This window comes from Scyliorhinus canicula, chromosome 1, assembly GCF_902713615.1.
Source record: "Scyliorhinus canicula chromosome 1, sScyCan1.1, whole genome shotgun sequence".
Taxonomy (NCBI): Eukaryota; Metazoa; Chordata; class Chondrichthyes; order Carcharhiniformes; family Scyliorhinidae; genus Scyliorhinus; species Scyliorhinus canicula.
In genome coordinates this window covers 216,042,500-216,066,464 of record NC_052146.1, presented here as the reverse complement: position 1 = coordinate 216,066,464, position 23,965 = coordinate 216,042,500, and the positions used below count along the sequence as shown (strand labels likewise).

At 44.8% G+C, this 23,965-nt stretch overlaps 1 protein-coding gene across 1 annotated transcript in view; it reads right to left on the bottom strand.

The window, feature by feature from the left end:
- Positions 1-23,059, bottom strand: part of LOC119971649 (sprouty-related, EVH1 domain-containing protein 2-like) — a 133,869-nt gene extending 110,810 nt beyond the window's left edge. Inside the window, exon 1 of the mRNA XM_038807491.1 lies at positions 23,028-23,059. Within this exon, the coding sequence (XP_038663419.1) occupies positions 23,028-23,044 (17 nt within the window). The 5' untranslated portion in view covers positions 23,045-23,059. The remainder of the gene's footprint in view (positions 1-23,027) is intronic.
- Positions 23,060-23,965: the final 906 nt, after the last annotated feature.

Sequence of the window (23,965 nt, the reverse complement as noted above, 5' to 3'; positions counted from 1 at the left end):
ATCACCACAACGCAGATAGGAAGTGTCATCAAGCGTGGTGGTGGGTTTCTAACTAACCAAACCTCGCTACTCAGCAATCGGAGGAAAAAGAGACAAGGTTTAAACCCCAGGAAATGGCCCAGCATGTAAAGAAGGGTTTAAACACCTTGGTGTGTGCATGTTATGAGAACTGCAGATCAAAAGGCAATTATTTTAGCAAGGTTGGAATCTGTACCAAACACACACACACACATTCCACTGCCCAAGTCTACCCAGACAGCTTAAGCACAACATTCAGGAGCCACGGATCCCAAATGTGCACGCAGGCCAGTGCAGCTAAAACCACACAACCCACCAGCATGAAGTAACTAGACTGGACTTGATGTTAGCGGGTTCCCAGGTGGACAATATTGAGCACAAGCAGGCCACCATAAAATGCCGGTGCACATAGTTGTGAGTTGTGCTTCATTTGGCAGCACTCTTTCCCCAGAGTCAGAAGATTGTGAACTTAGAGAGTTCGGAGAGTTATTCCTGGTGCCCTGGCCAACATTTATTCCTCAATCACAATAACAAATTATCTGGCCATTACCGTATTGTTGTCTGTGAGAGCTTGCTGTGCACAATCTGACCGCTGTATTTCCTACATTATTGATTGGCTGGTAAGGGTTTTGGGACAGGCCACGGTTGTGAAAGGTGCTATAGAAATGTAAGGTCTTTCTTTCAAAGCGGTGAAGAAACAACACGGTTAAGACAGTCATTTCAAGCTACATTGTTGGCAGATGCTGGACTGACTCATAACCTAGTCCAAACTGCAAAGTCTCTTTTAATCATCCCATGGGAGAGCACTCGGTTAATAACTGCAAAAGAGATTTCCTTAACCACAGCTAAACACAAAGCTTGTTGACCTTCGATGACCAATTCTGAAGGATAAAACATGAGGAATATAGGAACTGTAGTGGGAGTGTAAAAGGCAGATTAGAGGACACGATAAAGTAGGAAAAGTTGAAGGAAATCACAAAGTACTTAAAAAAAAATTTTTTAGAGTACCCAATTATTTTTTTCCAATTAAGGGGCAATTTAGCGTGGCCAATCCACCTAGCCTGCACACTTTGGGTTGTGGGGCTGAGACCCACACATACATGGGGGGAATGTGCAAACTTCACACGAACAGTGATCCGGGGCGCAGAATACTTTTTAGAAAAGTAAAACGATAATGAAAGATACACAGAAAGGGGCTCAGAGGATGCAAGAGAGAACTGCACAAGGATGACGGGAAAAGTCAAATTGTGAAGGATGAAGACATATTAAATATTTTGAAATAATGATGGAAAGGAAATGTTGGTGCATTGAAGCAATATGCAGAACAGCAGATAAGAGGTAACTGCAGGAAAGAAATTAGTTCAGGACGTATCAACAGATCAAATTGGATACGTTCCAGTGCCTTATGGCATGCATCTTAGACTGTTGAGTGATGCCAGTGAAAATATTGCTGCTGTTGTTTAATCCTCCAATGTACAATTGTTGATTTAAAAATAAGACTATTTATTATCACAACTTGCCCCAGGGGTTTCAAAACATGATATTCCAGTCTCTAGATGCACCCACACCATCACTCAAATATTAGACACAGATGAGGGGGGAAAGCAAACAATTACAATTTATGACCGTCTCAGTCACTTTTGTAGCAGGCCTGTAGTTTCTTAGTTATGTTGATACTTTAGTTGAAAGGTCTTGTAAAGTAGAGGATTTCCAACAAGCTACGAAGCCTCTTGTAATTGCCTTTCCAGTGGGTTTGTGCTCTGGTGAACTTGAAATTGGAACAGGTTGAGGAGAGTCCATCTCCTACTTTCAAAGGTGAGGTTGTTTAATACTTTGGTTGCTTAGCTGATGTGCAACTGGTTTGATGGCTTTCGAATAGGTACCATCTCTAAGCAGCTTCCAGAATTCCAGGGGCTTTTCACAGTAACTTCATTGAAGCCTACTCGTGACAATAAGCGATTTCATTTCAATTATTATTTTTTTTAAGGCTACAAAATGATTTCCTCACTATTTGACTTAGACAGTTTCAAAGTCCTTTTTCCAAAAGGGATTGCATGTTGTCATTTAACGCTCTGAAATTTGTACAGTCGAGTTCAGATGAGACCATCATATTACAATGGAAGGTTGATGGGAATTCTTTCACATTCATCTAATACAAATCGATTTTTCATATTCCTTTTGTCCATGGTGAAACAACTGAAAATGAGCTGGCTTGAATGTGAAAGCGCTGTTTTTGATGGTCTATCTTTAAACAAGAGGGTGTGTGAATTCCCCGCATGGCTGTGAATATTCATATTTAATTAGGTATTTGCTTGAAATTTAGGACTGTCTGGAGCTCATCAGTCAAAATGTCACATGACTTGCTGTTTGCTAATAAACTTTGCATTCAAAATTACTGCGATATATAGGAACAGCACAAGATAATGTTAGCCAATTAGTCAAGAACAATTAGCCTGATTTTGATAAAGGCAAGTTATAGTTGACAAATTAATTGATTTTTTTCCTCAAGTGACTGATTGAATTGACAGAAAATGCAACAGGCATTTTATTTTCTTAATGGTGGAAGACTAGGTGCTGTGGAGGAGCAATTAGATTTGGGTGTCCATGTAGGCTAGCACAGATACTCAGGGACAAAAGGCTAATACAGGATGTTGGCTTTTATTTCCAGGGGATTGTAATTCTGAACCAAGGAAGAAATGTTTCAGTAGTACAGAGCCTGGTTCACCTGGTGCAACTGCGTTCAGCAGAGTGAAAGCAAAGATTAAAAATTAAATTATGATGACCTGTTCCATAATCTTGGTTTGTACTCCCTGAAGTTTAGAAGATTGAGAGCTGATCAAATTGAGGTGCATTAAATGGTAAAATAATTTGACAGCTCAGAAAAAGAGTCTATTTCCCCATGGTACGGGGGGGGGGGGGGGGGGGGGGGGGGGCACGACGAGGGGGGGCTTGAAACAAAGGGAAAAATAGCATTGGGCCATTCCACAATGATACCAGGAAGCACTCAGCCTCCCACAGAAACAGGGAATGGAAATTGGAAGTCTCTTATCCATGTTGGGAATCATTTGATATTTGCCAGATGAGAGGGGTTTTTTGCAGAAAAAAAGGATATGGGTCAAAGATGGGTAAATGGAGTTAAGGTACACATCAGCAGTGATCTAAATGAATGGTTGAATAGGCTGGAGGGCTGGATGGCCACCTCCTGTTTCTATAGGCACTTACTGGCCACTTGAGAGATTAATGATTCTGTTGTTTTATTATGGCTTTTGGAGAGCCAGACTTTATAGAGAAGCTGCAAGTTATAGTTTCTCAGTTAATGCTGATTAGGGTGGCCTTCCTACAACTTCCGAGGACAACATGTTTGGTGTAAACAGCAGAATTATTTACAATGCTCCAGCTAGCATTCTGCCAACAATAAAACCAGACGTGCTACTCCCCTGTGGCAAATCGAATCAACACCATATCAGTCAGTCATCAAGGAGGACAAGGGAGAGATTGGCTGATGGATGCTACACACAGGCCAAAAGGAAGGGAAATTTGTGCGATGGATTGATTAACACGCCCTCAAGGATAGATGCCAAAAAAGAAAGGCTCCTTCCTCCCAGTTACCCATGGTTTCACTGGTTCAGGAAGCAGCCACACCAAGTGCAGAGTCTGTGAGGCCTGTATACCCAAATATCTCAAAACCTGCAAACTACCATAGCTAGGGTTAGTAGCTATTTCATTAAAATCAAGGACAGTCTTCCAGACAGTAATACATCAATGTGACCATTCAAACTATTTTAAAAACCACATGTTACAAGAAACTAAAAGTAAGGTCATTGCAACTGCTGTGGCATCAAATTGTTCCATTTTGGATGATACCTGTACCAATTATGAATGTTCAAAATGTGCCCACTCAGAGAAAGGGTTGGAGGGCAGAAAGTAAAGGCTGGGTGTACAAGACACTTTCTCAGACGAAAAGGATGTTGTAGGAATCTGTAGCGGAGGCACTTTTACGAGACACACTAATGACTTGAGTTTCAGAATTTATGGGACAATATTATAGGACATGCACTGAGGAGACCCATTCCCTGGCTGGGAAATGGTGGGGGTTGGGGAGAAGTGTGGTTAGGATGTTAAAAGAGAGACTGCAGAGGACTTCAGGAAGCCAGACAACAACAGCTTGTATTTATATAGCACCTTTAATGTAGGCAAATACATTTTACAGGAGGGTTATCACATTAAATTTGACACGTACCACAAAAGGAGGCATTAAGAGAGATGACCAAAAGCTTGGTCAAAGAGCTAGGCTTTAAGAAGTGTCTTAAAGGAGGAAAGAGAAGCAGAGAAGTTTTGGGTGGGAATTCTAGAGCTTAGGGTTCGGTCGGCTAGAAATACAACCACCAATCAGAGGGGATTTAGAATGGGGGATGCGCAAGAGGCCCGAATTGGAGGAGTGCAGATATCTTGGGGGTTGTGGGGCTGCAGATGGTTAGATACAGAGAGAGAGAGAGAGAGAGAGAGAGAGAGTGAGAGAGAGAGTGGTGAGTCTATGGAAAGATTTGTAAATAAGGATAAGATTTTTTTTTAAATCAAGATGTTGCCAGACAGGATAGATGTGTGAGTACAGGATGATGGATGAATGGGGCTTGATGAAAGTTAAGATATGGGCAGCAGAGTTTTGGAGGAGCTCAACTATACGGAGGATGCAAGGTGCAAGCCCAGCGAGGAGAGCATTGGAATAGTCAAGAATTTTCCACCTACATAAGGCTTGGTTGATTCTGACATGAAGCACATTCGTCATTTACTTCTTGATGCAAGTGCTCTGAACTCATTCAACACTTTCAGAATTGACATTCAACCCAAACTGATGAAGTTCAGAATTGAGAAGTGATATTTTAATGCAACTTTAGATCACAGGCTTACAGCACAGAGATACAGGTGGTACAGTGGCTAGCACTGCTGCCTCACAGTGCCAGGGACCAGGGTTAGTTTCTGGCTTTAGGTGACTGTCTGTTTGGAGTTTTCTCTGGGTGCCTCGGTTTCCTTCCACAGTCCAAAAACGTGCAAGTTAGGTGGGTTGGCCATGATCAATGTGCAGGGTTAAGAAGATGGGGCAGGGGGCCTCGGTTGAGTGTTCTTTTGGAGGGACTATGCAGACTCAATGGACCAAATAGCCTCCTGCTGAAATGTAGCGATTCTATGGACGCAGCCACCTAACTCACTGTACCTCTCCTGAAACTTTCACCAAAAGCTTACCTAAGTAGCCCAATTACCATTTAATTTCAAACATGTATCCACATTTCCTTTGGAACCCAGTGATGAATTCTCCTTAACATTTCATTTTCTATTGCAGCTCAAGAAAACCTCCCCCAACATCCCCAAGTCGTCTTTTTGATCATTTTAAGTCCCATCGTTATTCTCTTGCTGGCAAACAATTTCAAACAACTCTACTGGGTCCCAATTTAACCATTTCTTTTTTTTTAAGTTTAGAGTACCCAATTCATTTTTCCAATTAAGGGGCAATTTAGTGTGGCCAATCCACCCTATCCTGCACATCTTTTGGGTTGTGGGGGTGAAACCCACGCAGACACGGGGAGAATGTGCAAACTCCACACGGACAGTGACCCAGGGTCGGGATTCTAACCCGGATCCTCAGCGCCCTAGGCAGCAATGCTAACCACTGTGCCACCGTGCTGCCCTTATTTAACCATTTCTGTCATCATGAAAAGACTTTGGTGTTTAGAAAGTTTGTAAATTACACCTTGCTCCCTCAATTAGTTATTAAGTCTCCCTGTACTTTCGCTATGACCCTGACGTTTTGCTCAAAGTAGCACATAATTAATAATCCATCATAAACTATATTTAAAAGGACCAAATAACAGGGAAATCAATGCATGAAGAGTGGATAAATCTCCAGATTTCAAATACAGTTTATAAAAAAAAAAAGATTTAGAGTATCCAATTCATTTTTCCAATTAAGGTTCAATTTAGTGTGGCCAATCCACCTAACCTGCACATCTTTTGGGTTGTGGGGGCGAAACCCACGCAGACACGGGGAGAATGTGCAAATGCCACACGGACAGTGACCCAGAGCCGGGATCGAACCTGGCACTTCGACGCCGTGAAGCAGCAGTGCTACCACTGCGCCACCGTGCTGCCCTCAAATACAATTTTGAAGTAATATTTTAATCTCTATTTATCTTCAATTTAAAACAATTTAAAACCAGCCCACTAAAGAGCTGGCTTTTAAAGCAGAGCAAGGCAGACCAGCAGCACGGTTCAATTCCCATACCAGCCTCCCCAAACAGGTGCCGGAATGTGGCGACTAGGGGCTTTTCACAGTAACTTCACTTGAAGCCTACTTGTGACAATAAGCGATTTTCATTCATTCATGTCATGCAAGTCCACAGATGCAAATCGGGTCATGGTACCTAATGGCGATAAATAGGGAATGATTCAGGTTCAGACTGTTTACTATCCATGAAATATAAGAAAACAGGATTACTGGCACATGTGTTTCAACACACCGCTGAAACACAGCCCGATTAACATCAAACCGACACTGCTGAAACACAGCCCGGTTAACATCAAACCGACACCGCTGAAACACAGCCCGGTTAACATCAAACCGACACCGCTGAAACACAGCCCGGTTAACATCAAACCAACACCGCTGAAACACAGCCGGTTATCAAACCGACACCGCTGAAACACAGCCCGGTTAACATCAAACCAAACACCGCTGAAACACAGCCCGGTTAACATCAAACCGACACGGTGGAGAAACACAGCCCGGTTAACATCAAACCGACACCGCTGAAACAGAGCCCGGTTAACATCAAACCGACACGGTGGAGAAACACAGCCCGGTTAACATCAAACCGACACCGCTGAAACACAGCCCGGTTAACATCAAACCGACACGGTGGAGAAACACAGCCCGGTTAACATCAAACCGACACCGCTGAAACACAGCCCGGTTAACATCAAACCGACACCGCTGAAACACAGCCCGGTTAACATCAAACCGACACCGCTGAAACACAGCCCGGTTAACATCAAACCGACACCGCTGAAACACAGCCCGGTTAACATCAAACCGACACCGCTGAAACACAGCCCGGTTAACATCAAACCAAACACCGCTGAAACACAGCCCGGTTAACATCAAACCGACACGGTGGAGAAACACAGCCCCGTTAACATCAAACCGACACCGCTGAAACACAGCCCGGTTAACATCAAACCAACACAGCTGAAACACAGCCCGGTTAACATCAAACCGACACCGCTGAAACACAGCCCGGTTATCAAACCAACACCGCTGAAACACAGCCCGGTTAACATCAAACCGACACCGCTGAAACACAGCCCGGTTATCAAACCAACACCGCTGAAACACAGCCCGGTTAACATCAAACCGACACTGGAGAAGCCCAGCCCGGTTAACATCAAACTGACACTGTGGAGAAACCCAGCCCGGTAAATGTCAAATCGACACTGTGGAGAAACACAGTCACTCACACTGTTGAGAAACACAGCTGGTTAATATCAAAAGAACACTGTGGAGAAACACAGTCCGGTTAACATCAAACCGACACTGGAGAAACCCAGCACGGTAAATGTCAAATCGACACTGTGGAAAAACACAGTCACTCACACTGTTGAGAAACACAGCTGGTTAATATCAAAAGAACACTGTGGAGAAACACAGTCCGGTTAATGTCAAACCGACACTGGAGAAACACAGCACGGTAAATGTCAAACCGACACTGGAGAAACCCAACCCGGTTAACATCAAACCGACACTGCCTAAAAACATAGCCTGGTTAATATCAAACTGATACTGACAAAAATACGCAGCCCAGTTATCAAACCAACCCTGCTGAAAAACACAGCACTGTTAACATCAAACTGATGATGCTGAAAAACACAGCCCAATTAATATAAAACCGCCTTTCTTTGACCGACAATATGCCTCAACATCACTTTATAATGTCAAATCCTCCTTTCCGGAATTAGGGAATTAAATTTTGAAGTTTTAGTAAAGTCTAAGAAGATGTGTATACAAACAATTGACTTAGGAGGAGGCCATCAAACTTGCCCCACCATTCAATAAGATCATGGATGATCTGATTCTAACCTCAACTTCACTTTCCCACTTATCACCCCCTTGTTATTCAAGATTCTCTCTAACTCTGCCTTAAAAATAATCAAAGAGTCTGCTTTTATTGTCTTTTAAGGTAGAGTCTCAAAGACTCATGGCTCTCAGAGAAACATTTTTCATCAGCTGTCTTAAACGGCTGACGCCTTATTTTTAACTAGTGACTGCCCTTAAACATTGTAATTGAACCATTGAGCTTTTTTAATTTATTGATAAAGGGCTTTATAAATGTGTAACATGCATCAAAATAAATAATTTGAAACCTTATTTGGACCGGATAAGCTTCGCGTTTTATACAAGGTTGGTTTTCCAAAAAGTTAATTCAACCCATTGCTGTTCATTCAGAATTTCTTCGATTGCCCTACATTGTTGTCAATATTTGTATGGTTACTGCCTTAAATTAACTGCCAAAGTTCAAACAAACAATATAATGCACACAATGTACCTGCTTCGAACACTAAATTATTTTCAGTTATCTTACTGCAAAAAGAAATGTTCGGTAAGACAGCACAGAGAGAATCAGTGGTGTTGGTTAATGAACACTATTGGCTTGTGGCCTGAAGCCATAATATAGATTACTAACCAGTACTGTCCTCAAAGACAATTTACACAACAAATTAACATGTGCATGGCTCGACAGAATATTGGGCCACTTTGTACAAAGAGTTTACAATCCAGCATTCTGACAAAAACCCGATGATCAGTTCTGTAGAATAAATCACGTATGTCGACTCCTGTGCAATATTGAAATACCGTGAATGTAGTAGTAGTAGTAATAATAATAATCTTTATTGTCACAAGTAGGCTTACATTAACACTGAAATGAAGTTACTGTGAAAAGCCCCTAGTCACCACAGTCCGGAGCCTGTTCGGGTACACAGAGGGAGAATTCAGAATGTCCAAAATACCTAACAGCACATCTTTCGGAACTTTGTGGGAGGAAACTGGAGCACCCGGAGGAAATCCACGCAGACACGGGGAGAACGTGCAGACTCCGCACAGACAGTGACCCAAGCCGGGAATCAAACCTAGTACCTGCTGCTGTGAAGCAACAGTGCTAACCACTGTGCTACCGTGCCGCCCATACTTCTAAATTTAAACAGAGCACTTTGCATAATTTAAAAAATAAAAAATCTGGATTCATACTTTATCCCAAATTCATGGGAGTGACTCATTCATAAAAACGAGAACACGATAGAGTGTAATACAAGGAGAAATCAACTCCACTTCCAAGAATTTCTAAACAATTACACAAAGATTCGGCCTTATCACGGGAAGACAAAATAAAATATTTTCACCCTGTACAGTCAATGGTATCACATCTAATGACAAATTAAAACCCAAGGAACTTTGAACAAACATCAGATAACGGTGTAAAAATATTCCAGACATGGATTAAAATGGAGGCCTCCACTTTGCAAATCATACCGCCAAACCACATTGCCATGGTTCACTCAAAGAACCAACTTTTCTTCAGATCTTGAATAGCAAAAGTTTATTTTTATAATAAAGGGTGTGAAGAGGGAGGATATAAGAAATGAAGTGAGCACAGTGGTCAACTGAGAAATCAACAGCCTGATGCATGCTATCCCTTTGTGTCATCAGAACTGTTGTTGTATAGTGGGATGGAAGAAATCAGAAGAAATGAGATGGGAAAGAGGGAGAGTAGCTTTATGTACAGGTGAGGAGGCTAACCTCAAAAAGGGGAGACTGGACAGGAGGGCTAGGAATGCTTTGATGGGTGCACACTGTATAAAATAACGCCCACAATATCTCACATTAGTAATTTAATATATTTAAAAAACGGTTACTCACCTACAAAAGGGATTTGTTTTCAATTTTTGGAAACAATTATCTCCAGAGTGAACATAAGTAGAAATAAGCGATAGTTCCAGGGGGCGATTCTCCAAAATGGAGCCCAAGTGTTCGTGCTGTCGTGAATGCCGTCGCGTTTCACGATGGCGCGAAACGGGCACGGGGACGACCGATTCTGACCCCCACAGGGTGTCAGCGCGGCGCTGGAGTGGTTCACGCTGCTCCAGCCTCCCTTCCGAGCGCCAAACGGGTGCATGAGCAGTCGGGCCGGGCCAACCTGCGCATGCGCGGGGTACTTCTTCAGCATGCCGGCCCCGACTCAACATGGCGTCGGTGTTCAGGGGACGGCCGCGCAGGAAAGTAGGCCCGGGGAGGAGGGGGGTAGAAAGAGGGGCCCACTGATCGGTGGGCCCCGATCGCGAGCCAGACCCCATCGGAGGCCCCCCCCGCGGACGGAGCCCCTTCTCCCCCACAGGCCGCCCTCCGACCATTCGCGCTGAGTTCCCGCCGGCAGTGTCCAGGGGTGAATGGCGTTGGCGGGACTCTGTCATATCTGCGCAGCCATTTGGCCCATCTGGGCCGGAGAATTGGCGGCCCCGCCGATTCCAGCGACCCGCGGCCAGCGCCGATTCTCCGCACCTCAGAGAATCGGGCGCCGGCGTGTCATGGCGTGGTTGCAGCGATTCGCCGGCCCGGCGCGGGGCTCGGAGAATCGCCCCCAGGCTATAGTTCCAGTCTTCAATGAGATCATGGGTGAACCTCTATTACAATTCCACTTTACTGGTCTGTCCCATGATCCCAGAGTGTCCACCTAGGACATACTCAAAGATTGAGAATCCAACTTGCTGGGCCAGAGGACTCCAAAAATTCACAACTCCTTGCATGAAGAATTTCTCTTCACGTCAGGCCCAAATGGCCTCGTCAAACTATGACCCCTCATTCCCGACTCTCCAGCCACAGGGGACACAGCGTCTCGGCATCTTCCAAAGATTTCATACATTTCGATGAGATCACCTCAAATTCTTCTAAACCCCGGAGAATAAAGGCCTAGTCCATTCAATCAAGAGTGAAGACTGATTCAGGAAAATGTTTCAAATTCCAGCTCAGCATACAGATTTAATAAGGAATCAGCAAGGATGCCATATAAAATGATTCACTATTGCACAGAGCAACAATTCATTCCCCGCCGATGGCACCTAACCCCAGAACCAAGGAGGTAAATGGCAATATTAATAATATATGGAGCATGGCTTCCCCCGTTAATCACCACCCAGATGAGCAAGAGAAAATGAGAATAAAATATCAATTTGAAAATACTGCAGTCCGGTTTATATTTAGAAGATACTTCCTGACCAATCATCAATCCAAACTGGAGGTCAGAACGCATGTATTTGAAAAAGTCTGGATCCTCATTTAAGGTTTTTATCCTTAATTAATAAACAATATTTGTTGGCGGTGGTAGCCAAGAGAAAGAACACACTGGAAGAAACGGTCACAAAATAAACCTGGTCACCCCTTTAAAAAGAATGCTTTTCATTGGGTTTCATGAACAGGTATTATCGGTGCCAGAGTTAATGGGGAAAGGACCATTCATCAGCCTAGAACTTTGCCCAAACAAAACATCAGCTGCTGAATAGGGAAAATGTAGAAAAAGAGAAGCAGAACATCGTTTAAAAAATTATACCTCATTGGTAAAGTTCATCAGGCCTAAATCACTGGCTTCGAAAGCAGACCAAGGCAGGCCAGCAGCACGGGTCAATTCCCGTACCAGCCTCCCCGAACAGGCGCCGGAATGTGGCGACTAGGGGCTTTTCACAGTAACTTAATTTGAAGCCTACTTGTGACAGTGAGCGATTTTCATTTGTAATCACTTACGGATTTTCATTTCATTACAGCCTTCCTCCAATTACTTTATCACTTCTAATTCAAGGTAAGCACGAGGACTTATTTTGCGTTTCAGAAAAAATAACAGCACTGAGTAAAACTAGACTGCCCTAGGTATCAAACTGACCATGACTACTGCCAGACTAAGCTTTTGGGTCAGTGTTTCTCACTTCACAACATCAGAAACAACCTCGTCCAACAGTCTACCTTTCGGGGGTTTTCTGGAAGCCAGTAGCTACATTCCTGAACTTCCAGCTGTTGTGCTCATTAGGAAGACAAACTACACGAGGAAACGAGGCTTCCTCAGAAGGCGTCACCTCACTCCTTCCCAACTTCTCTCTCGATTTAGAAACTCTATACAATACCAAATCCTATAAGACTTGGGTTGTCAAAGCAGAATCAAACCATTCTGATCCACTCAACGACAAAACTAATTGATCTATTTTTAAAAATTAAACACCACAGCTTTAAGGCATTTTTTCAATACTATGCTCGCTTGCCATAGAATAACTAATTATAGAAATATGTTAGCATGCTTACAGTCATAAACGGAAGACATATCAAGTTAGCACAGGGGTGGGCAAACTTTTCCGTGCAAGGGCCACATTCAGAAATTCACAATTTTTAAAGGGCCGCATAGTATATTAAGTAAAATAATTACTTCACCCGGTTATGATTCTGGGCGCCTCATATAGAACATAGAACAGTACAGCACAGAACAGGCCCTTCGGCCCTCGATATTGTGCTGAGCAATGATCACCCTACTCAAGTCAACGTATCCACCCTATACCAGTAAGTAACCCAACAGCCCCCCCCATTAACCTTAAAAATAAAATTTTTTTTAAAAATTTTAAATTAAAAAAAAAAAAAAAATTTTTTTTTTAAATGACTTGGTGGGCCGCATAAAGACCTTTGGCGGGCCGCGGGCCGTAGTGTGCCCACCCCTGAGTGAGCACTATGGCACAGTGGTTAGCACTGCTGCCTCACAGCACCAGGGTTCAATTTCGATCTTGGGTGGCTGTGTGGCGTTTGCACGTTCTCTCAGTGTCTGTGTGGGTTTCCTCCGGGCACTCCGGTTTCCTCCCATAGTCATAGAATCATATAATTTACAGTGCAGAAGGAGGCCATTCGGCCCACCAGGTCTGCGCCGGCCCTTGGAAAGAGCAGCCCATTTTAGCCCACACTTCCAACTTATCCCCGTAACCCAGCAACCTTTTGGACACTAAGGGGCAATTTAGCATGGCCAATCCACCTAACCTGCACATCCCTGGACTGTGGGAGGAAACCGGAGCACCTGGAAGAAACCCTCGCAGACACTGGGAGAATATGCAGACTCTGCACAGACAGTACCCCAAGCCGGGAATCGCACCTGGGACCCTGGAGCTATGAAGCAACTGTGCTAACTACTGTGCTACCATGCTGCCTAGTCTAAAGGTGTTAGGTGGATTGGCCATGCCATGTTGTCCTTTAGTGTCCAACGGTTAGGTCTGATTCCAGGGATAGGGCGGGGGACTGGGTCGAGGTAGGGTACTCTTTTGGCGGGTTGGTGCAGACTCCTTCTGCACTGTAGCAGCTAACCTGTTATACTAATGCTGGTTAACTCACAGACCAATCAGCATGAGGGAACAATTATCCCCAGCTGGATAAGTCCCATGCAGGGTTATAACACCCCTCCCCCGCAAGCCTGAAAACTCACTCTAAAACAACGATGGAGAGGACAAAAAAAGATCGAGGAGAACAAACAGGACAAAGAACAGTTCAACAAACCACAAATTACCAAACAACAATATTTTTTAAAAGCGTTTTGGGCTGCAACAAGTTGCCACAAAACAGGCAATCAGGACCAACCGGCATACACTCTGCCGGGCATTTTACATCCAGCCAACACCCCCACTAACCATACAAAGAGCAAAGTCATTAACAGCTGAGCCTGAGAACGGTGTCTGACCCATCGAACCAAGGCCTTATTGACACCGCAGAAGTTTCAGCCACAGGGGACCAGGGATCATCAGACAATGCTCAACACTCCACCCCACATGCCCCAAAAATGCCTGCCACAGCATCAACGTACAAAAAAAGGGGAATTAATCACACCCAAAAGCTATCGCCCCAGAATTTGTACAATACCAATTATTTCAGGCACATCACACAAAAAAAAAACATCGGGTCCGCAGCCCGAACAGTGTCTGTAGGCCCAAAACCTGCAGCCATGTGGAGCACCAGTACCCATGTAAAATACCGCTGTAGTCCATCTCGTAGTCCCAATAATCATGGAACAGTCTTTCAAAATCAACGGCACACTCAAACCGAAACCACAGTCCAAAAGGGCAGCAGCCAACTCCAATAAGGACTGCCCAGTAAACCATTCTACCACAGCAAGCCAGCATCGCAAAAAGGTCGCAAATTGAAAACGGATGAAATGTTGCGTGACTATCACCAGAAGTCGCCCTGATGAGGTCACCTCCGGTTACTGCCGGATACATCAGACCCTGGAACTCTCCCAGCACAAGCCGGCATCAATCCTCGACCGGCTCGCACCTGCCGTTTCAATACAGGTTCCAAAAGAGGGCCTCGCAGCAACGAGAAGTCCGTACCACAGTTCACACTATTAAAATAAATTGGGGGAAAGGCGGGCGACAGCTCCAATTCATCCTCGTCGCCAATGAAGTAAGCAGCGAGGGAGTCCAAAGAGTTCATAAGAAAAACATTTATTCAGCATAACAGCAGTATTTACACAAGACCAGGTTACACATCTCAGGATCCTCACTCCTTTCTGTTATACTACTGCCAGTTAATCAGTCCAATCGGCACAAGGGAAAGATCATCCTCAGCTGGATGAGTCCCATGCAATTTATAACAGAATTTAAATGATGATCAGAGTAATTTCAACATGAGGTGTTGCAATTAATCAGTCATATATTATAATTTATAAAATGTGTAAATTACTTAATTAATATGAAATCTTCAGTGTTGCTGGCTTTTACTTTATTTCATTGGTCATTTTTGGATTTGACTTGCTCACATGTCAACCCGTTGAAAACATTTACCTGTGCAGTTGACCCTGTAACTTTTAGCCTACTTCGCTGGTCTCAGAACATTGACTTTTCTTGATTGAGTGAGTATGCACAGAAGACAAAACCGCAATGAGAAAGACCGCTCTTCACAAACGCATCTTACAATTAGTCCCATACCCAAACAGATAACTATTTCACAAACAAAGAAAATATTGTATTTAAGTGCAATACAATAAAATCGAGAAAAAAAAAATCCAGTAGCACGTCCATCAAATTTCTGCGACTATTAAGTCAGCAGAATCCAAAGCAGCCTTCGTTAATCCCAGATCAGAACTTGGGTGACTTTTTAAATCAATTTTCAAAACCTTCAATCTCTCTGCCTCCTTACTTCTCCCCATGTTTGATTATAAAGCAGGATCAGAAAAATAGAAGTTTTGAGAGTGGAGGCGGCAGGCCCGAATTAGGAACGCGAGGCAGCCAAAATGGTTGGACTGAGGGCAGAGTGTGAAGCAGCTGGAGCAGTGAGACGGAAGATAGTGCTTGAAGCAACCGGCGCAGCGGGACTCGGCCCAGAACACCAGGCAGCCGGAGCAGCGGATCTGGGCCCAGAATACAAGGCAGCTGAAACTGTGGAGCTGGGATCGGAGCACGAGGTAGCCAAAACTGCAAAGCTCGGTCCAGAGCATGGGTCAGGCTCAGTGGGGAGGCCCTGAAATTATGATGATGGTGGATAAGCAGGGAGGGGGAAGAGACCCCCTGTTAGGATAGATACATGCGGGCAGAGTGGTGGTGCAGTGGTTAGCACTGCTGCATCATGGCGCCGAGGTCCCAGGTGCGATGCCGGCTCTGGGTCACTGTCCGTGTGGGGTTTGCATATTCTCCCCGTGTCTGCGCGGGTTTCGTCCCCACAACCCAAAGATGTGCAGGTTAGGTGAATTGGCCATGCCAAATTATTGGCCATGCTAAATTGCCCCTTAATTGGAAAAAAAATGAATTGGGTACACTAAATTTATTTTAAAAAAGGATAGTTATATGGAACGTGAGGGGGTTGGGAGGTCTAGTGCTAGTGAAGAGGTCGAGGGTGCTTGTACATTTGAAAAGTTTGAAAGCAGATGTAGCGATGCTGCAGGAGACTCACTTGAGGGTGAAGGATCAGATGAGGTTTAGAACGGGGTGGGTTAGCCGGGTGTTGCACTCGGGTTTTGATAGTAGGGCGCGGGGGGGGGTTGCGGTTCTGGTGAATAAAAGAGTGTGGTTCCAAATGGAGAAAGTTATGGCAGATCAGGGAGTTAGGTACGTAATAGTGACAGGGGCATTGGAATGGAGGTGACATTGGTAAGCATGTATGGTCCCAACTGGGATGATGCAGGATTTGTAAAGGTCTGTGGGGCCATCCTTGACTTGGATTCACATGAATTGATAGTGGATGGAGATTGGAACATGGTGCAGGAGCCAAAATTGGACAGGTCACAACCGCAATCGCTTACCCAGTCAGGGGGAGCGAAGACGTTGGCTGGGCTAAATGGAAGGAGTGGACCCTTGGAGGTTCTTGCACCCGGGGGAGCGGGAGTATTCTTTCTTCTCTTCAGTTCTTAAGGCCTAATCAAGGATCGATTTTTTGTGGTGGGGAAGTCGCTGTTGGCCAGTATCAAGGGGTTGGAATATTCGCAATTGCGATATCGGACCATGCACCGCACTGGGTTGATATGGTGTTGGAGAAGAGAATACTGCAGAGGCAGGGTGGAGATTGGATGTGGGCCTGTTGGGGGACTGAGGGTTTTGAGATAAGATTGGAAAAGTGATTGAGGAGTATGTGCAGTTTAATTGTACTGGGGAAGTTTTGCAGGCATTGCATGGGAAGCTTTGAAGGCAGTGGTATGGGGCGGGTGGGGGTGATATTGTTTACGGCAAAGGTGGATAAGGAGGAGAGGGTGGAGTGGCAAAAGTTAATAGATGAGATGTTGGAAGTGGACAGGAAGTATGCAGAGGATGTAGATCCAACGCTGTTGGAAAAGAGGAAGGAGTTGCAAGTGGGTTTTGACTGGCTATCCACAAGAAAGGCATTGCGCCAACTGGAGCAGGTGAGGGGAGCGGTCTAAGAGTATGGAGAGAAGGCGGGACACATGCTGGCAGGCCAACGTTGGAGGGAGGCAGCGGCGACAAAAATTGTTCAGGTTTGGAATGGGACAGGGAAGTTGGTGTTGGCTCTGGACGAGATTAATAGGGTTTTTGAGGAGTTCTAGGAGATTGTATAGATCAGAACCACCAGGGGAGGATCGGGGAATGCAGGAATTCCTGGATGGTTTGGAATATCTGACGTTGGGGGAGGATCGGACCACATTGGAAGGGGTGATAGGGGAGCAGGAGATAAAAGATGCGATTGGGAGGATGCAGTTGGGGAAGGTGGCAGGGCCGAATGGGTTTCCGGTGAAGTACTATCAAAAATATAGGGATATGGTGGTACCGCTGATGGTGGGAATATTTGAGGAGGCGATAGGAAAGGGGGTGCCACAGACTTTGAGGGAAGCATCGATCTCCATGTTGCTCAAGAAGGATAAGGATCCGACAGTGTGTGGGACATATAGGCCCATATCACTCTTGAATGTAGATGCAACGATGTTGGCGAAGGTGTTGGCGGGTAATGTTGGAGGAGTACCTCCCGAAGGTGATAGGGGAAGATCAGAGCGGCTTTGTAAGAGGGAGCAGGGTTCTGAATGTAGTTATGGCACCAGCGGAGGGGAGAGAGACAGAGGTAATAGTGGCTCTGGATGCTGAGAAGGCGTTTGACCGGATAGAGTGGAGGTATTTGATGGTGGTTTTGGAGCGGCTTGGGATTGGGCCGTGATTTGTGCAGTGGGTAAAACTACTTTACAGGGAACAGAGGGTGAGTGTCTTCATGAATAATATGAATTCTGAGTATTTTGCTCTACATCGAAGGACCAGACAGGGGTGTCATATGCCCCCCTCCCACCCCTGTTGTTTGCGCTTGCGATCGATCCTTTGGCCATCGTGTTCAGAAGTTTGGGGGTGTGGAGGGGGATAGTGCGTGGGGAGGTGTATCTTTGTACGCAGATGACTTGCTAGTATGTGTCAGAAACAAGTGCTTCGATGGGTGGTGTATTGGAGCTGCTTCGAGCGTTTGGGTCTTTCTCGGGGTATAAACTAAATTTGGACAAAAGCCAATATTTTGCGGTGTCCCGGCCAGGGGGTGGGAGCAGAGGTGGGGGGGCTGCCATTCCATAGGGGCGGCAACCCACTTTAGAGACCGTTTTGTAAAATAAACTTAGTACCCAATTAATTTTTTCCAATTAAGGGGCAATTTAGCATAGCCAATCCACCTACCCTGCACATCTTTGGGTTGTGGGGCCGAAACCCACGCAAACACGGGGAGAATGTGCAAATTCCACACAGACAGTCACCCAGAGCCAGGATTGAACCTGGGACCTTGGCGCCATGAGGCAGCAGTGCTAACCACTGTGCCATCGTGCTACCTTCACTTTAGATACCTGGGGGTGCAGCTGCCACAAGACTGGGGGGAGCTCCGTAGATATAACATAACTAGTTTGGTGGGGAGGTAAAAGCGGATTTGGCAAGGTGGGATTGTCTTCCTCTATTGCTGGCAGGTCGGGTGCAGGTAATTAAGATGAATGTATTGCCGTGGTTTTTGTTCATTTTTCAGTGCCTGACGATCTTTTTATCAAAGGCATTTTTTAAGGAAGTAGAAAAGATGATCACCTTATTTATTTGCGGTGGGTAAGATGGCTAGGATTAAGGAGGTGCTGTTGCAGAGGACAGCAAGCAGGGGGGGGTGGGTCTCCCAAATTAATGTATTATTACTGGGCGGCGAATGCTGAGAAGATGCTGGGCTGGGTTAGAGGGGGGGGGGAAATCCCAGTGGGTTGGAATGGAGGAGAGTCTATGCAGGGGGTTGGGGTTCAGAGCGGTGGCAACGGCGCTGCTCCCGCTGGCCCCAGGGAAATACTCAGGGTGGTAGTGGTGACGCTCAAGATCTGGAGGCAGTTGTGCCAGCCCCTTAGATTGTGGGCGGATGGGGATTTTTGGAGATTGGAGGAGAGGGGAGTTAGGGTGTTAAAAGATTCATTTCTGGAAGGCCAGTTTGCAAAGTTGGATAAGGTTTTTTGGGGGGGGGGGGGGGGGGGGTTGTTTAGGTATATGCAGGTCCGAAATTTTGCCAGAAAGGAGGTACAGAGCTTTCCGATTGCACCGGCCCCCACACTGTTGGAAGAGATATTAACGGCGGGGGGATTGGAGAAGGGGGTGATGTCGGCGATTTATGGGGTTATTCCAGGAGACGATAAGGTATCACTGGATGGGATTAAGGCAAAGTGGGAGGAGGAGTTGGAGGTCATGGAGGAGGGGTTGTGGTGTTGAGGTGCTCCGGAGGGATAATGCGTCAACTTCATGCGTGAGGTTGAGGCTGATACAGTTGAAGGTGGTGTATAGGTCAGACCTCACAAATGAGAGGATGAGCCGACTTTTTGAGGGGGTGGAGGATGTTTGTGAATGCTGTGGGTGGGGGGGGGGGGGGGGGGGGGGGGGCGTCCCGCAAATCATGTTCATATGTTTATATGCTTTGGCCCTGCTCAAAATTGGAGAGGGATTGGTGGGATGTCTTTAGGGTAATCACAAAGGTGGTGCACGCGAGACTCGAATCAGGTCCCCTAGAAGCCATATTCGGGATGTTGGGTCGGCCGGCGTTGGAAGCGGGTGCGGAGGCAGACGTCTTAGTCTTTACCTCGCTGATTACCTGAAGGCAGATTCTGTTGGGGTGGAGGTCGGCTTCTCCACCCTGTGCCTCGGCGTGACGGGGGAACCTGCTGGAGTTCTTAACGCTCGAGAAAGTAAAGTTTGAGTTGAGGGAAAGGATGGAATGGTTCCACAACTCATAGGAACTTGTTTATCATGCAGTTCCGTGAATTGGATGACATTGAACATGGGGGGGGGGGGGGGGGGCGTCATTTTCATTGGTGTTTTGTATTTGAAATGTTGGGAGCTGTTTGAGGGTGGGTGGGACGAAGGGATTGTTGGCTAGGGGATTGCCATTGTATGTGTTGTTATTGTTAATTTGTTGCTCTAAATATGATAAATGTGAAAAAGGGGAATAAAAATATTTTTTTAAAATAAAGATTTGAGTTTGTACCTAACAGGACCACAGTAAGGCCTTTCCTGAAATTCAACCATGCATTAGATTAGGAATCTCAATTCATTAAATACACAGGCTCAAGGGCAGCACATGTCGCAATGGTTAGCACTGGGACTACGGCGCTGAGGACCCGGGTTCAGATCCCGGCCCTGGGCCACTGTCCGTGAGGAATTTGCATTCTCCCAGTGTCTGCGTGGGTTTCACCCCCACAACCCAAAGATGTGCAGGTTAGGTGAATTGGCTCCTTAATTGAGGTAAAAAATAATTAGGTACTCTAAATTTATTTTTAAAATATACAGGCTAAACATACCATAGAACAGATATTTGCCACGATATCTATATCCCAAGCTATCAAAATAAAAGCAGCAGCCTAAGTAAAGAAAAGAAAACTTTTTTTTCAAATGTACAATTTCCCAGGTATCGAAGGCATTAAACTTCTCAAACCTTGGCTGCCCGTAGCCGTACAACTATCCATCTTAATGTACAATCATAGAAAAGACTTCTGTTCTCGATTTATAACTTCACTAATACTTCATCAATAATCCTTCACCAGAATCAAATCCCAAACCAACTGAACAATTAGAATGTCTGGTCAGTACAAATTTTCACAGCAAAACATCTCTACCTGTGGTTTAACTACATAACATTTCTCAAACTAAGCTGTTCAATTTTGAGCTTTGCTTTGGATCAAACCCAAAAAATGAAAGCTGGTGAGCAGCAGTGAATAGATTCTGCTCCAGGTTCTACTCGCACAAAATAACCAGGTTTCAAACCAGGTTGTTCACTACTTGCTCTGAGGCCTTGGCGTTCCTTCAATTTAACCAGGGAGAGGCAGGACATTAATTAGCAGTAGTGTTTCTTGCGTGGGGACATGTACGTCTGCCCAATACATTGTCGGCAAGAGAGTTTGCTGGCTCCCAATCGCAAACATTTACATGTGGGAAGTCGCTCTGACTGAGATGCCAAACCCCTCCACAATCAATCAAGTTTCTAACCCTTAGGTAATGCCAATGTGAAAAGAGCACTTTTAAAGATAGGTCTGGTAACTCAAACCAAAACAAATCCTTATCTTATATTCAATATTCAAACAGATTGGTACCTACACGATCCTAGGGTAACATATGGACTGTGCTATATCAATGTGTGGGCTTGTGTATGTATGAGGCAGGAAGCACAGCCTGTGGAAAGATGAATTTAGCTCAAAAGAACATTCACTGAATCATGCATGAATGACCACGGAAACATTTGCATTTGAACTGTGACAGGGCTGGAGTATGTGGAGAATCTGGGTACACCCCAAGTCTGGGATGTGTTTTAATTTTACAAAGTGGTGGGAAGATGGGGAGCAGAAGGGAAAGGGTACTAACATGTCAAATTAGACGGGTATATTTTCTTTTTTTTTCTTTTTTTAATTATAAATTTAGAGTACCCAATTATTTTTATTTTTCCAATTAAGGGGCAATTTAGCATGGCCAATCCACCTAAACAACACATATTTAGATTGTGGGGTGAAACCCACACAGACATGGGGAGAATGTGCAAACTTCACACAGACAGTGACCCAGGGCCGAGATTCAAACCCGGGTCCTCAGCGGCGCAGTCCCAGTGCTAACCACTGTGCACCATGCTGCCCAGACGGGTATATTTTCTACAGTTAATTAGGATTTTATCACAGCACTGCGGACCCAGGTTTGATTGTGGCCCCGGGTCACTACCTGTGTGGAGTTTACATTCTCCCGTGTCTACGTGGGTCTCACCCCCACAACCCAAAGATGTGCAGGGTAGGTGAATTGGCCACGCTAAATTGCCCCCTAATTGGAAAAATGTTTTTAACATTTTCTCCTCCCCTACCAGCCCTCAAATGTCTTCGTATTCGATTGAGTATTTCTAGGAAGTATTGGGAATTTTGTGCATACACACACACAGAACAAAAACACACATTAACCAATTGTTTTGTCAAGTGCCCAGTAGCTGAAACTCTTGACATGTTTGACAGCTTTTTCCAGACATATTGTTCTCCAATAATTTTCTTTTGTCCTCCAAATGCCTTCTCCTGATGTCGACTCACTCCTGGAGTTTCTTTCCATTGCTTCTAGCCACCCTCCATTATGTTGCCAATTGGTTATTTTTATGAATGAGCCTTTGCAGTGAACACTACCCCAGAGCATCACAGCCAAACACAATCACATTCACGCCCGGTCCGGTTGGGTGCAAACTCTAATCAGTTCAGGATACCACAGTCAGCATGAGTGCTTTTTCCTCTTTTTGCACATGCCAGAGGTGCAGACATTCATATGTGGCATGTCTACGAATTGGGCTAAGAGGAGTTAAATTTACAAGACTGCAGGGAATTGAATTTGAGATCTTCCTGCCTTGTCAAGTCACTCTGTGAACTTCCTGAGCCAGGGGAGGGCAGACGCAGGAGAGAAGCGCATGAGGACTCTTCAAGAAGTAGGATTTATTTAGCTGGAGCTCGATAGTCTGTGTTCATGATAAATTCACTGATGGTTTGGAGCAAGCATACTGAACAGTAATTACACATCCTGCAAAGTACCGTACATATAGTGAGTTTGAGTAACACGATTCGACAGAATATTCACAAAATTTACTTCATTTCTGTGTTTGCAGCTTTTTTTTTTTTAGGAACTATAACATGTATTATTTCACCTACTATGCAATTGAAAGATTTGTCAGACTACACCATGTCACTGCACACAAGGATAGGAAAAGTAATTTTATTGCTCATTCTTATATTGCAGTTTACAACATGGCACAGAACACGCTGTCAAAACAGACTCTAATTAGTGTATTGCTTCCCCCTACCCTCTCTCAATCACACACACACACACAGTTATCAAGCTCTAAAATGAAATATAATGGAATTTGCCCTCTCAGACCCAAGGAAGAAGCCAGAGCAAGTCAAAACAGAGAGAAAGCACAATGGGGCCAAACCTTCAATAAAACTTAATAACCAGGTGCTTACCTCTCATCATGGATCATTTTGAATCTCGAAGCATCACGGCAAGAACACTATGTCTTCATCACAAAGTGTCACATCATCTCTTAACAATTACAACCCACACGAGAACCTTTCTCTCGGATCGGCACCAAATCATGGGAGGTTTGACCAGAGCATTTTCAGCTTATGATTCAATCTTTCTTCACAAATTCATCACATTGATGCAGATGAGTCATTTAAGGTTCAGCCTGCATTTGCAGAGACCTACAATTCCCTCATGTCATATTCATATCCTGCCTCTCCGGCGAAGAAATGTGGGGGCTGGAGAAATACTGGCAAAGTAAAAATTCAGGATCAAGTCCAACAATTCCCCATCACGGCTAAAAAGTAAAGTATTCCTTTATAGATTGATACAAGTCTTATAACTCGACATTTAAAGAAAAGGTAGCCCCGTAATTCGACTAACGTGACTCAGTGCAGGCACTGTTCAAAGACTGTGCTCAGTGCATACAGAAAAACTGCACCTATTAAAATGGCAAAACTATTCCAACATGCAAACTGGCAGGGTTTACTCTTGTCTCGTCTGGAGAAACCAATCCCCCAAAGATAAGAAGGCCATTTGCTTCATTCGGCCATTGAAATGTACAAACGTCCAAATCTTCTGGCTGTGCCCATCCAACCCTCCCACCCCGCCACCCACAATCCTTTGCTAAACTCATGCGATCAGCAGATCTATTAATATTTCAATAAACGTTTCGGAAAGGTTGGCATCCATTCTTTCAGACAATTGGTTTCAGTCCTAATCCCCGATTGGAGCACAAAATGGGTGAAGGTGCCAAATGTCGGCGAACATATTAAACAGAGATCCTGCTTGTCCCTATAAAATAGTTATTCCTTTTATCTCCATTTGTGATCCTGCTGTGTTTATTATGCCAAATGATACAATAGCCCAAGTAGATCAT